Source organism: Etheostoma spectabile, chromosome 14 (genome assembly GCF_008692095.1).
Source record: "Etheostoma spectabile isolate EspeVRDwgs_2016 chromosome 14, UIUC_Espe_1.0, whole genome shotgun sequence".
Classification (NCBI taxonomy): domain Eukaryota; kingdom Metazoa; phylum Chordata; class Actinopteri; order Perciformes; family Percidae; genus Etheostoma; species Etheostoma spectabile.
The window spans coordinates 22,593,315-22,608,095 of record NC_045746.1 but is presented as its reverse complement, the minus strand read 5'-3'; the positions used below and the strand labels follow the sequence as shown (position 1 = coordinate 22,608,095).

The 14,781-nt window shown below is 38.7% G+C and overlaps 1 protein-coding gene and 1 long non-coding RNA gene across 3 annotated transcripts in view; one reads left to right on the top strand and one right to left on the bottom strand.

Annotated features, from left to right (window-relative positions):
- thsd7aa (thrombospondin, type I, domain containing 7Aa) overlaps positions 1 to 14,781 on the top strand; it is a 213,050-nt gene that overhangs the window by 192,574 nt on the left and 5,695 nt on the right. For both annotated transcript variants that reach the window (XM_032535292.1, XM_032535291.1), the window contains exons 25-27: positions 3,989 to 4,071; positions 11,822 to 12,035; positions 14,392 to 14,479. In XM_032535292.1, coding sequence (XP_032391183.1) covers positions 3,989 to 4,071; positions 11,822 to 12,035; positions 14,392 to 14,479 — 385 coding nt within the window. The remainder of the gene's footprint in view (positions 1 to 3,988; positions 4,072 to 11,821; positions 12,036 to 14,391; positions 14,480 to 14,781) is intronic.
- Positions 12,012 to 14,781, bottom strand: part of LOC116701556 (uncharacterized) — an 11,141-nt gene continuing 8,371 nt past the window's right edge. The window contains exon 3 of the long non-coding RNA XR_004334943.1: positions 12,012 to 12,024. This is a non-coding gene — a long non-coding RNA (uncharacterized LOC116701556). The remainder of the gene's footprint in view (positions 12,025 to 14,781) is intronic.

The following is a 14,781-nucleotide window of genomic DNA, read 5'->3' as shown; positions in this document are numbered from 1 at the left end:
ATTAATATTCTAAGTGTCTGACAACATTATGGAAAGCAATTCAAAGGAGGTCGACCTTTCTGTTAAAGAGTAAGATCCTTTTTTTAAAACATAAAAACATTTGCGAAATTGCGTAGACTAAACCCACCAGACTCCATGTAAATAAACCACGTTATTTTAGCATCCTAAAATACAGTTCATACACAGTCAACAGAAACAAAATAAAACTATGAATTGTGTTTTGGGTCCTCTTTCCACTTTTGCAACCATCACTACTCTAGATTTGGCTGAAATATACACACAGTTTACCTATTTACATATGAAAATACGGTGGCTCTGTACATGCTAAAAGTATTGCTTTTTTAAATGGAGTTTGGTAGGGTATAGGCCTATCTCTGAAGGGATCCTTTCCATAATGTTGTCAGACACTTAGAATATTAATCTGAGCCTGTCGGTGGCAAAACAAGCACGTTTCAGAAATTCATGTTGTTAACCTTTAACACTTTATCATTGAGTGTTAGATAAGACTCAAAAATATATATATATATATATATATATATATATATATATATATATATAATATAATATGCACGTTATATATATAATATATAATAATATAATAATTTCTTTGGGTCTCGGCATGATGTGTAGCTTTTAAGGATTTTGGTGGACCTTACTGTGTCAAGCAGCTCTATTTAAGTATGCCTGATTGTGAACAGGTGTGGCAATAATCAGGCCTGGGTGTGTGGCTAAAAAAATTGAACTCAGGTGTGGAATACCACAGTTATAGTATGTTTTAACAAGGGGGCAATCACTTTTTCACACAGGGCCATGATGGTTTGGATTTTTTTTTACCTTTAATAATAAACACCTTCATTTACAAATGCATTTTGTGTTTACTTGTGTTGTCTTGACTATGTTTAAATTGGTTTGATGTTCCGAAAAACTTAAGTGTGACAAACATGCAAAGAACAGGAAATGAGGAAGGGGGCAAACACCTTTTACACCACAGTTATATAATATATATATATATATATATATAATATATATATATATACTATTATGGCATGCCGTTTAGGAAATAATATATTATATATGAAGTATCCATCTGAATATATGGAATGAAAGTCTGATATATTGATGGAGTTGAATATGGATGAAGTCTGAATATGGAATGAAGTCGATATATGGAATGAAGTCTGAATATATGGATGAAGTCGAATATGGTGACGTATGAATATTGGAATGAAAGTCTGAATATATGGAATGAACGTCTGAAATATGGAATGAAAGTCTGAATATATGGAATGAAGTCTGAATATAGGAATGAAAGTCTGATATGGGAATGAAAGTCTGAATATAGGAAAAATGAAGTCTGAATATATGGAATGAACGTCTGAATATGGACATGAAAGTCGAATATATGGAATGAAAGTCGAATATATGGAATGAAGTCTGAATATATGAATGAAGTCTGAATATATGGAAGTGAAAGTCGAATATATGGAATGAAGTCTGATATTATGGAATTGAAGTCTGAATATAGAAAGGAAAGTTGAGTATGGAAGGAGTCTGAATATATGGAATGAAAGTCTGATATGGAAAGAAAGTCTGAATATTGGAATGAAGTCTGAATATATGGAATGAACGTCTGAATATAGGAATGAAGTCTGATATATGGAATGAAGTCTGATATATGGAATGAAGTCGATATATGACTGAAGTATGAATATAGGAATGAAAGTCTGAAATATGGATGAAAGTCTGAATATATGGAATTGAAGTCGAATAATGAATGAAGTTGAATATATGGAATGAAAGTAGAATTTGAAGAAGTCTGAATATATGGAAAGTCGAATATATGAATGAGTCTGAATATGAAGGAAGTTGAATATGGAATATGGAAGAGTCTGAATATATGGGATGAAAGTCTGAATATATGGAATGGAGTCTTGAATATATGGAATGAAAGTCTGAATATATGGAAGAAAGTCTGAATATTGGAATGAAAGCTGACGTCATTACGGCGCTGGCGCCATCTTGTGTTGTGGCTGATTAATCAGGATGTAACAAATGTGGACGTATGAGTGATCGGCTAGGAATCTAGTGTCAGCTATTTTGAGCAATGAAGAGATTATTAACACTCTGGCAAATGCATGTACGGGCCAAAATACTGGTAACCGTATCCCGTGCCCACACCATTAGCTTCCAGTGTGAAGTGTTACTTCTGCCGACATCTCCCAAAGAGGACCATAAATTCCTTCAAGAAGATGCCTAATGTTCTTTCGGCAACGTTTGTTGAACAGGATTGCTTATAAGCACTAAGAATGGTCGCAATGGAAATATGATCCTCAAGGTGAGGTATCTAATTTCCAAAACTGGTTGTGTCGTTTGGAGTATGACCAGTTGTTGCAAAAAAACCCTGCAGTTCAACAAAGTATTGGACTATTTCAGCCGATGCCATTTTGTAAATCCAGTGAATTCAGAAAGGTATCCCTTTGGTGACATTCTGTCCATGTATTCCAACTTTCATTCCATATATTCAGACTTCATTCCATAATCAGTTCATTCCATATATTCAGACTTTATTCCATATTTCAGACTTCATTCATAATTCAGACTTCTTCATATATTCAGAATCATCCATATTCAGACTTCATTCATTATTCGACCTTCATTCCATATATTCGACTTCCTCCATATATTCGAATTCATTCCATATATTCAGACGTTCATTCCATATATTCAGAATTTCATCCTATTATTCAGACTTCATTATATATTCAGACTTTATTCCATATATTCGAATTTCATTCCAATATCAGATTCATTCATATCAGAATTTCATCCATATATTCAGACTTTATTCCATATATTCAGACTTTCATCCATATTCGACTTCATCCATATATTATCCGACTTCAATCCATATATTCAGACTTCCATTCCATATATTCAGACTTCCTCCATATATTCAGACTTCATTCCATATATTCAGGACTTTCATTCCAATATTCAGATGGATAACACTTAATATATATATATATTATTTCCTAAACGGCATGCCATAATATATATATATATGTATATATATTTGCAATAACATATATACACGTTTTTGGTCGTCTTTCCACTTTTCCAACCAACACAACTCTAGTTTTGGTTGAAATCTACCTACATGTGAAAATAGGTTTGCTCCATACACGCTAAAAGTATTTGTTTTTTAGATGGAGTCTGGTGGGTTTAGCGCTGAACCCACCCGCCTTAGAGCTTCAGAGCTGTTTCTGGTTAAACAGAAAGGTCTGAAGGGATCCTTTCCATTATGTTGTCAGACGCTTAGAATATTAATGTGAGCTACTAAATATTACTTTATGAGCATGTTCAACGTTGTTGTAAGCTTATAACTTTACCGAGCCACTTGTCACTACAGCACATTGTAATAAACTGTATCGATATTTTAATGTCATGTCAATAAATTAGCTCTCTACTGTGGCTAGTGTGCTGCAAAGTGGCATATCATCAATGAAACATTATGCTGTGTGTCAAAACAATCTGTTACTGGATACATTGCATGATTTACAATGACTTGCTGACGTATTATCTGGTGTTTCCAGTGTTTTGCCTGAAGCTAGAGCCATTAGAAGGTTTAAAGGTTATACAAAGTCTGTGACTGGAGACCAAATGACAGGAGACCAAATTACACGCTCTGTGTCATTGATTAAAATGGGATATGTAAGCACTCAAGCAAAATACATAACACAGATGTAGTCGTAGGTGTCTGACATTTTAATGCAGCAATATTACATATTATATCTTTAAGGTAAATTCCTTGTAACACAACACACACACTGAAGTGAAAAGCAGTCAGGGAACAACAATGGTTCGTGTTCATGGACTTTTTTAGTTGCTAGACTGTAATTTTGTTACTTATGGACTACAAGTAAAGGTCTCACACAGTTATTTATTTACTAACAGCTCTGACACTTGAGTTTTGGCCTTTGCTCCGCAGGTGGATGCCCGATGACAGCCAAGCCGCTGGCTGACCGATCCTGTGACCCGCCCTGCATTAAGCCACGCTCCCTGTGCACAGAGGTGAGTTTTGGACAGTGAGTAATGACAAATATTGCGTACATCTTTCTTCACATCCAGTCTTCAGCTTCCACAGTGCTGCTACTTTGCTGCCCTGGACGGTAATGTCGGTAACGGACCAGAGTGTAAATGGCAAATGCCCTTTGGCTTCTTGTGGTGTCTTTTATTGTCTTTTGGCTTCTCTTGCGGTCTCTTGGTGTCTTTCGGTGCTTCTGTGGGTCTACTGGCATATCATGTTGTCTCTTGGCATTTTTTTGGGGTCTCTTGGTGTATCTCTGTGTCCTTATGAAATCCTTTCACATCAATGCTGATGGGGCAGATCGGTGGTTAGATCCCTGGCCCCTGCAGTCTAAATATCCTTGGGCAAGATACTGAACCCTGATTGCCCCCCATGGCTGTGCATCAGTGTGCGTGTACAGTATATCAGTATTTGTGGTCCTTACTGTACGTCCCAGTAATAGCTTAACCCTCGTGTTGTCCTTGGGTCAGATTTGACCCATTTTGAAAAAAAACCCCTCTTTATCAGAAAAGTTTCTTTCAACCATATTTTAACACAACGCTCTTCACAAGCAGAGGTGGGTAGTAACGAGTTACATTTACTCCGTTACATTTACTTGAGTAAGTTTTGAAAAAATTGTACTTCTAGGAGTAGTTTTAAATCACTATACTTTTACTTTTACTTGAGTAGATAGTGAAAAATACTGTACTCTTACTCCGCTACATTAGGCTCCAATGAGCTCGTTACTCGTTATACGCTTCATTGTTTTTACCCCCCCGTACGTCTCATGTTGTTTTATTTTGACAGAGAGTCTCCGCTGAACGTGACTTGCTTAACCAACACACGTCGTTGTGCAGTCACGTGACCATACCGTTTCCGCAGCGGGACCATAGACCGTTAATATGGGACAGGTTAGCTTACACTCGTAGCAAAGCAAAGAAACAGCAGCTACGTTTTGCGGTGTGTTCAGGGTCTACCAAACAAACGGACATGTCAGCGTTCAACAACTCAACATCTAACCTGAGGAAACGTAGCGGTGGTTGGATTTTTTGCTGTGAGAGGTGGATGTTGTCTTTTAGGTTACATCAGTATGTTTTACACATGCAGTATCCATCCAAATTGATGTGACAAGTCTCTCAAGTAAGCTATTTTGTAATTAAATTTATTTTTATGATTGGATGAACTATATTGCCTAAGATAATTATTTTTTATCTTTGTCGTTCTGATTGATGCTTGTGTTAAGATAAATCAGACGTTACTCAACAGTTACTCACTACTTGAGGTTTTTTTCGTCAATCTTTTTACTTTTCTCAAGTAATTATTTGGATGACTACTTTTACTTTTACTTGAGTCATATTATTCGGAAGTACAGTACTTTTACTTGAGTACAATTTTTGGCTACTCTACCCACCTCTGCTCACAAGTGAAATAAATGATCATCCCACGGCTTTCTTTAAATTTTGTTAAATTGTATAGCATTTGGAAAAACTTTTTTTTATGAAATACCATTGGAAAAAAAGTGAGTAACATTTTCAAAAAAAGCTTTAAAAATATGGGGGGAAAAGAAACACAAAAACGTCAAAAGGTGCAGAAAAAAATTGATAAAACATCGAGGGGAAAAGCAACAAATGTTTTAAAATAGACGACCAAAACGTTGAAAAAAGGTTTCAATTTTGACCCAGAAAAACAAAACGTTGGGTTATATGTGATATGCCACTTTATTTTTTTATTTTATATAGCTTTAGTTACTTTGCATATTCATATTAATTCTACAGAATATTATAAATAATCTATGATGTATTAAAGTGATGATGAGGAGACTTTATTGATCCGGTGGTGAAATTCACACGCTAGCTGCCAAGTCACACTTTAAGGTAATGCAAAAGTAGAGCAAAGCATTACAATTCAGAGACATTAATATTGTAATATAACTAATTACCCTCAAATGACAGTAACTAGTAATCTATAATGAAATACATTTTGAAAGTAACTTGCCCAACACTGATCTCCATAGCAACAATTCAACTTTAGTTCTAACTTGCAAATTTGAGGCTTATTTAAGTTGGATATGTATTATTTATTTTGTCTAAATATGAATCTGGATACCGTTAGAGATGGTTGCTACAGTTGCATCGCTAGAGATGAATTAACGAAAACGCCACTGGGCGCTCCCTCTCTTTTCTTCAGTCACTCCATCTCTCTCCACCATATAATGTTACCATGCTTCTCAACGGTTGTTGATGCGCCGTCTTAAACTAAAACAAAAAAAGATGATTGATTATTTGATTTCCATAGTTTATAGCTGACTTTGCCTGATGACTTCTCCATCGGCTGAAACAGGAGACGTCCCTTCCGTTCTAAAACCAGCCTCTGGGACTTCTCTGCTGACCATCATGAAAAAAAACAGATAAACGTGTTTGTGTACACGACTGAAAGAGATTGAAATAGATTAAATTACGTTATCATTTCACAAACTGCTGTGAGACTGGGTTGATTAATCATGCTATACTACATTGATTGAAGTTCTGTACGTTCATCTGTTGAAAATACTAATTCCTATCACTTTCTAAGAGTATTTTGAGATTGAGAGCTTGGTGATTGAAAAATGATTCAGTGTACTGGCACTGTGGGTTAGGATCACTTCTAATTCACATTAGCACAGTATAACTGGTAGCTTCAGATCACCAAATGGCTGAATGTTCTAGTTCAGTTTGGCTACTTTGATTCATTATGATATAGTCCAGTTGATTATAAGTGCACGTCCAATGAAGTGAAGACCAAGAGCAGTTCAATTCAATATGTCCCTTGCATTGTCTTATAATTTAAGCACGCAGTATGAAGCAGAATTCAACGCAAAAGGAATATTTTATTCATATGAGAGGATATTTTCCTTTACCAAATGCTCATGACACTGGGTTTGAAGCCCACACCACAGACTAATATTCAATTTGGCCAATCTTGTTTGAACTTGTTTCTCGTGAGTCTGCCACCTTTGTAGCAGTGCGATGATGAAAATTATAACGATAATAAATCACTTCACTTTGAGTCAAATCACTTTGAGTTTTGTGTATTTTGGTAAATATTTTTTTTTATATTCCTTAAAATACTAACTGAGATATCAAATATCCGCCACACGGCCCTATGCACCACAGAACAGAAGATGAATTGTGTTTGTTGTACCATGTGGTTGTATGAGCAACTAGGGGTTGCTAGGGAAAAGATAGATGTCTGGAGGATGAGAGGAATGTGGGTACATTTAACTGTGTGTGTATGAACATTCTAGCCGCATCCTCCAGAGAATGGACCCGGATATGTATAAAAATGATAACACGGTGCTGAACCGCACTTCTCTTCCTTTGTTTGCCATTAAGGGATGTCAATGATCAATCTCCATTTCCTGTTCTGTCGTGGTGGGCGTAGTGTTTGCACGGCGGGGGTATCTGGGGCCGATTATCCTCCAGAGATTGTCGGGGAGCCGGGGACCCCCTGCAGGGTGATGAATAGAGCCAGGGAGAGAGCGGGGAAGAGATGTGGAGGAGGGGTGGCTTCCCTGCACACACACACACACACACACACACCCTGTCTGCCAGAACAGACAGCAGACTGCATTACTGTTGCTGAACTGATTTTGTAATAAGATTATACAGTTAAATCATAGATTTATCAAGGTGCTCTATGGTTTGTTAACGATGCTGTATGTATTTCCTTTACACATTATACAACCACAGCCTATGTATCGCTGGTTCCACCTTTTTTCTAAATACCAATTCATACTAGAGGATAATTGTATTTTCTAAGTGTGATTCTGAACACTTTTGGCTTTAATCTCTCAGATTAAACCCTTGAGTTGGCAAATAATCCATACTCATACCCATATTTACAGTACATGCAACATACACATGTATGTGTGTGTATATATGTATATATATATATATATATATATATATATATATATACATATATATACACACACTCACATATGTATGTTGTTTTTCAAAGAGACCCATTTGTAAAGATGAGCCCCACTTGTGCACGGCCCTGAAACAGAGACCTGGACCTGGCCTGGATCCACACCTTTTGGATTAAAGGCTATATGTTGTTATTCCTTTGTCAAAGACAAAGTATGCTTGCTTTGGACCAACAGAACAGATTACATTAAACAAATAACTAAAACGGAAGCCTGCTCCAGTTTAAAGCGTTGTGCAACAAAACAGCCTGAGCCCTGGATTCAGTCTAGGTAGCAGGACTTACTGTCACAGACAGCCGCAGCTCAGGTAACAATACCTGTCATATTTCCTGCCCTTCACAGTTCACACTGTACGGAGTCCCCGAGGTGACATGGAGAAAAAAAAAATGGAGGACAAAAATATAAATAAATAAAAACGGAATGTAACGGGGACAAACCACAGACAGCATAAGAACTGGACAATGTGACGCTGTTGTTTTCAGTGTCTATTAGAAGCTCTTTTCCGGTGATGGCTGAGCGTTACTGCGCGGCCTCCAACTCAGCTTGAAGACGTAGACGTGAGCAACCTGTCTGAAGGTTGTAAGTCTAAATGTGTTCATATACATGATTCAAATAAATTCAAGTAGATTAAATTACGTTATCATTTCATAAACTGCTGTGAGACTGGGTTGATTAATCATGATATACTACCGTGACTGAAGTTCTGTACGTTCATCTGTTGAAAATACTAATTCCTATCACTTTCTAAGAGTATTTTGAGATTGAGAGCTTGGTGATTGAAAAATGATTCAGTAAAATGGCACTTACTGTGGGTTAGGGTCAATTTTAATTCACATTAGCACAGTATAACTGGTAGCTTCAGATCACCAAATGGCTGAATGTTCTAGTTCAGTTTGGCTACTTTGATTTATTATGATATAGTCCAGTTGATTACAAGTGCACGTCCAATTAAATGACAACCAAGAGCAGTTTAATAAAATATGCCCCTGCATTGTCTTATTATTTAATTACGCAGTATTAAGACGTGGTCGCTGGACATTCTTAAAATAGCAAAGACACTTTGCGCCGCGCTGCGCCGGGTGCTAGATAGAGCCCTTTGTCTGGCTCTTTATCTGCCTCCAATACATTCTGATGCACCAAGTGATCTGATAGAGACCTAAGACCCACGGCAATACCTAATCAGACTTGGATTTGGGTCGCAGGCCCGGTTTTAATTACTGGTATCAAGAGAAGAAGATCTCGAATGGTCTCGCTTTGCAACAATTCTTGTTGTAGTGAGCTGCCGAAGATGCTACGATCAGCCAAGCATGTTTGGTTTTCAGTGTAACCGAATGTACCGTAACCGATTTTATTGTAAAACCAAGATAGGTTTGTAGTCGGAACACCTCAGACACATATAAGCAGTTTTCATTGAGACAGTGCAAAACAAAAATACAGTATAAGTGACGGAGGGCAATTTATGGAAAGAAAAACGAGGAAAGGTGGGAGAAAAGGTAAGGTTGATATTGGTGTCACAACAACCCAGCTTGTTTACAAGAGACTTTCAAGGAGTAGGGAGACAGATTGACAGATGTTAATCAGCAGAGAGTTACAGAATCCAGAGCTGATTTGGCAGAGCGTCAACAAGTTAGGATGATTAAGATTTCATTCATGCTGTTTTCTACCACCCTGTGGCTTCCCTTCATCCCATCTTGTTTATTTAGCCTGTGTGGCATTATTTTCTGCATTTCCTTTTTAAGATAATTTGTTTTGGGGGGCCATTTAAGGCCTTTATTTATTTAGGACAGCTGAAGACATGAAGGGGGGATGACATGCAGCAAAGGGCCGCAGGGCAGAGTCGAACCCGTGACCGCTGCTTTGAGAAGTAAACTTCTGTACATGGGTGCCCGCACTACCGGGTGAGCTACCCAGGCGCCCTATTTTCTGTCTTTCTTTTTTACACATGTTTTGTTTCCATTTGTTTCCCTCATTCCCTCAAACTCATTTTTATTTTGGCAATACTTTGCTTTATGCCCAAACACCTGTACTTTGTATTTCAACTTCATTTTTATTTTATAATGTCAAATCATAACAGAAGTTAACTCAGGACACTTTGCAGATAGAGTAGGTCTAGACCACACTCATAATTTACAGAGACCTAACAAAAGGAGCAAGCATTTGGTGCGACAGCGGCGAGGAAAGTCCTGTTAACTCCCATCTCGTAAAATACGGACGCCTTTGTTGTTGTTATTGACGCTAAAGGTCTCATTTAGCGTCACATAACAAACGCTTGGTCGGGACTTTTGGCGTCCATTTTGACGCTTTTAGCTTAAGGAAAAGCTTCGTGGGTGGGCTTACGATTCTGTGACACGCAATAATGGGACAGTTAAGGACATATGCGGGACACGAACCCCGCTCTCCTGGGTGAAAGTCCTGTGTTTGACACATCCATCCCCCCCCGACCAACCTCCCTACGCGGAATTTCCCCCTTACACACTACTCACTAAACCCCGTCTAGATGCCGTTCTCCCTGGTACGTTCTACACACACGTCCAAAGGTGCTTTTTTTGTCTCATCAGACGTGGACAGACACTGTCCAAACATCCGTATTTTACGCGTTCGTAGTGAAACGGGTTGCGACCTACAGGACTTTGAAGCCAGAGAGTGGAGTTCGCAACCTAAAACTAAAGCCTTTCACCCAGGAAGTGCTTGTTCCTTAGGAATATTTTAATCCAAATCATGAAACCTTTCCTAATCTTCACTAGTCGTTTTGGTGTAATCTTAACTTCCGTTGCGGCAAAAACGCTCATATTTTGTGGATTAAATTTAACCCGCTGAAACGAGTGGCAGCTCGCGGTGCTCTGTACCCGGCTCAAGTGACCTGTTTTCAGCTAAATGTATCTAATAACTGCCGTTAGGGTGACCAGACATCCTGAAAAAACTCAGGACAGTCCTAAAATCCAAGCAGTTGTCCCAAATCCTGAAAATTAGAGCAAAGTTTCAAGCTCTTGAGTAGTTCTAGTATGATAGAACATTAAAAACGGTTCATGGTGAATGAGCCGTGCTCATTGGCTGCAACAGTATGTGGGCCCTACATAGCTAGGCATTGCTATTTTTCATTCATTCTTTCTTTCATTGTTGAAATGTAGCTTCAGGGTGGTGTCCCGGGACCCGATGAACACGTAGCTACAAAAACAAAAAGGCCTTTTCTGCAGGTACTACTGCAGTTTTACGTGATGTAAACAAAGCCTTTTGCAATGTAGAAAGTAGTTTGGTATTTCACAGATGGGGGGGTCAGACGTCAAGCTGCATGCTAGCAGCAAACAACATATAACTAACAGCACAACTGTCCAGACCAACACTTTGTGTTTGTTTTATTTGGTTCATAGTGACACCTGAGTTCATGATTTTAATGATTTTTTATTTGTATTTTCAGGTTTACGTGACAGAGATTCCTGAATAAAAATAATAAATCCTTTTGGTGCGGACAGTTTTGAGATTTAATCTAAAAGATTCAGGGCTTTTAAGAAAACTTTTGGGGCTGAAGCCTCAGAAGCCAGGGCAAATATGACACATACAAATAGTTTTTTTTTAAAACACTAGAATATAAAAAATATTGGGATTTATTGTCATCTGTAGGGAAAGAGGGCTCATATTTGTCTGAGTGACTGCTGTGCTGTTACAGCAGGCTGCAGTTTTTCCACCAACACAGCAGAACTGCTAAGTCTTTGGTGACGGCTGATGGTGTACGCCGTATAGGGGTGATTAGTCCATGTCATTGTATTCAACCTTCCTCCTTCCTGTGCCAGGCGGGGGTTTGTGGCTGTGACGAGGGCTACACTGAAGTGATGACATCCGACGGCCTGCTGGACCAGTGCACAGTCATCCCGGTGCTGGAGATCCCCACTGCAGGGGACAGCAAGGCCGATGTCAAGACCATCCGAGCCTTCAACCCCACCCAGCCTGCAGCCAGTGGCCCCGGCAGGGCGGGACGCACCTGGTTCCTGCAGCCCTTCGGCCCAGGTAACACACCTCCACACATCTTGTGACATCTGACTGCTGGAGCTGTTGTTATTCAGTTCCATTTTATTTATAGTGTCAAGTCTCAACAGGACTCGAGAGTTTACAGATAGAGAGGGTCTAGACCGCACTCTGTAATTTCCCACGGGCGTGTATTTGGGGAAACAGTGGCGAGGAGAAACTTCGGACAGACCCAGGCTCTTAGTGGTGCGGCTATCTGCTGCTGCCGGCCGAGACGCAGAGACACTGATACATTATTATGTTGAATGACGTGATGATTGCGGAGTATTACAATGAAGAAAAATATAAATAAGAATACAGTGTTACAGATTCTCACGCAAACACAGCAGAACAAACTGAGACAAAGAAAATCAGCATGTACCAAATTAGAATAAATTCAAGGAATGTGTGTGATTGCTGAGAACACAAAATAATTGCTTACCAAGCTATAAAAGGAGGAGTGAAAGGGGGGTGGCGGGGGGGGGGGGGGGGGGGGGGGGGGGGGGGGGGGGGGTATTAAAAGACAGGGAAACAGAATGGGGTCCTTTGACAAAAAGGACATGATGAATGTGGCAAGGGCAGAGGGGATAAAGGAATGAAAGAAAGGAAAACACAGGAATTGTAGCAGAAGAAAAGGGAGACTAATGAAGAGGGGAAAAGAAGAAAAGATGAAGGGAAGAAAGATGAAATTCAAGGAGAAGGAAAGGAAGAAAAACAGGAAGGAGGGAAAAAAGATCAGAAGACCAGGAAATGGTGGAAGGAAGAAAGAAAAACAGCAATAAAGAAAACATAAAGTAGGATGAACGAATAAAGGGGGAAGGAAAAAGACAGGAAAAGAGAAAGAAAGAAAGAAAGAAAGAAAGAAAAGGTAAATTATTAAATTAAAAAGGGGAAGCTGAAGAGAATCCAGAATAAAAAGAAAAGATAAAAACAAATACAGAAAGACGGTAAAAAGGGAGAAAAGAAATAAGAAAGAGGGGGTGAAGGGGAAAAGGGAAGAAGGAAACAAGCCAGCTAGGAATGAAGGCGGGTACAGACAGAACAGCAGAAGCAACAGAAAAGGGAAAGAAAGAAAGCAGGAAGAAGGAAAAAGGGGGAGAAGGCATAGCAAAGACATTTAGAAAAAAAAAGGAAATACAAGGAAGAAGGGAGAGAACAGAACAAGGAATGACTGATGGAACTGGAATAACACTTAAAAATGTATATATAAATGGTCCTCACCAAAAAACCTGCTGTATAGGTGTATTTACAAACAGCTTATTATGACCCATGTTTAGGCTTGTTGTTAGTTGTCCATTACCGCTGTCTTATTCAAACTGCCCGATCTGGCACACTGGCAGAGTGAGCTGATAGCCTAGAGGGCCGCAAAGCGAATGCTGTTCACCTTGTTATGAGTTGAAACGATTATAGAAACATTATTTTAAGGTACAAAAGAATCAATTGTGTTGCTTTAACAGCATGCTTAAAACGACTCTCACAACTTTAACGTCATATTTATAATTTTTTTTAAAGTTTCCGGCAAACAACCTAGTAGTCTTGTCGTTTAGATAAGAGGACACGTTGATGTTATTCGCACATTGTTTAAAATTGGAATTAAAGGGAAAACGGACTGTTATGTACATGTACAGCTATCAGCTTATTTGAATATTTTAGTAAAATATTCATCTCGTCATGTAGGGCAAATTGAAACAACCAGCTGCTTCCAGAAAATAAAACTCCATACAGTATGTACAGCACATACAGTTAAGATGTGACAGTGTGTAATGACGTCTTTATCAGTCCTCATTAACACAGCATATTCATAAATGGTCCAGTACAATAACACATTTTACACAGACGTTAAAGGTGGTTTATCTGTGTTCATTTTGTTGGTAGGTTGATGATCAGGGACCTTCTTCACTGCAGAAACATGTGTGTAACTCTACTGCCCCCTTCAGCTCAGACAATTAAATGAACGTCACACAGAATAGGGAGGCCGGGACCCCTTGGGGTTCCTCAGAGTTAGTGCAGCGGAAGCTGCCAAATTATGTTTTTAAAAAAGACATGTCTGTAAATATACATTCATATCAATTAAAAATATTAAAAGCAAAGATAAATTGGCCTATTTGTGAAAAAACATTCAATTTACACATTGAATAAGTATTTTTAACAAAACATGATGTATAAATATAATAATATCCATTTATTTTCATCCGTTTGGCCCAATTCTACACTGTATGTAGTAGAGGGTCCCTACTCAGTCTCTCTTTCAGATAGGGGTCCTTGGCATAAAAACGTGGAAGACCCCTGATCTACTGTGTATTAATCGTGTGTGTGTGTGTGTGTGTGTGTGTGTGTGTGTGTGTGATTCTTTGTGCAGATGGGAAGCTGAAGACCTGGGTGTATGGAGTAGCAGCAGGAGCGTTTGTTCTGCTCGTCTTCATAGTCTCCATGACATACTTAGCATGGTAAGGTTCCAGCACTCACATGTTCTCACTGTCTGTCCCTCTCCCACGTGTTCTCTTCCTACCATCACGTCAGTTACCGTTCATGCACGTCATTCACCTACATTCTGTGATGTAATGGAGGTCAGACTGAAGAAAAGACCCATCTGTTTGAACAAAACAATGGGTTAGATTTGATTTGACGAGATAGATTTTATTGATCACCACATTGGGGAATTTCACTACTACAGCAGCAAAATATCAGACCCACACAGCACACATACAGACTATACAGAACATACAGAATATACTATATATATATATAT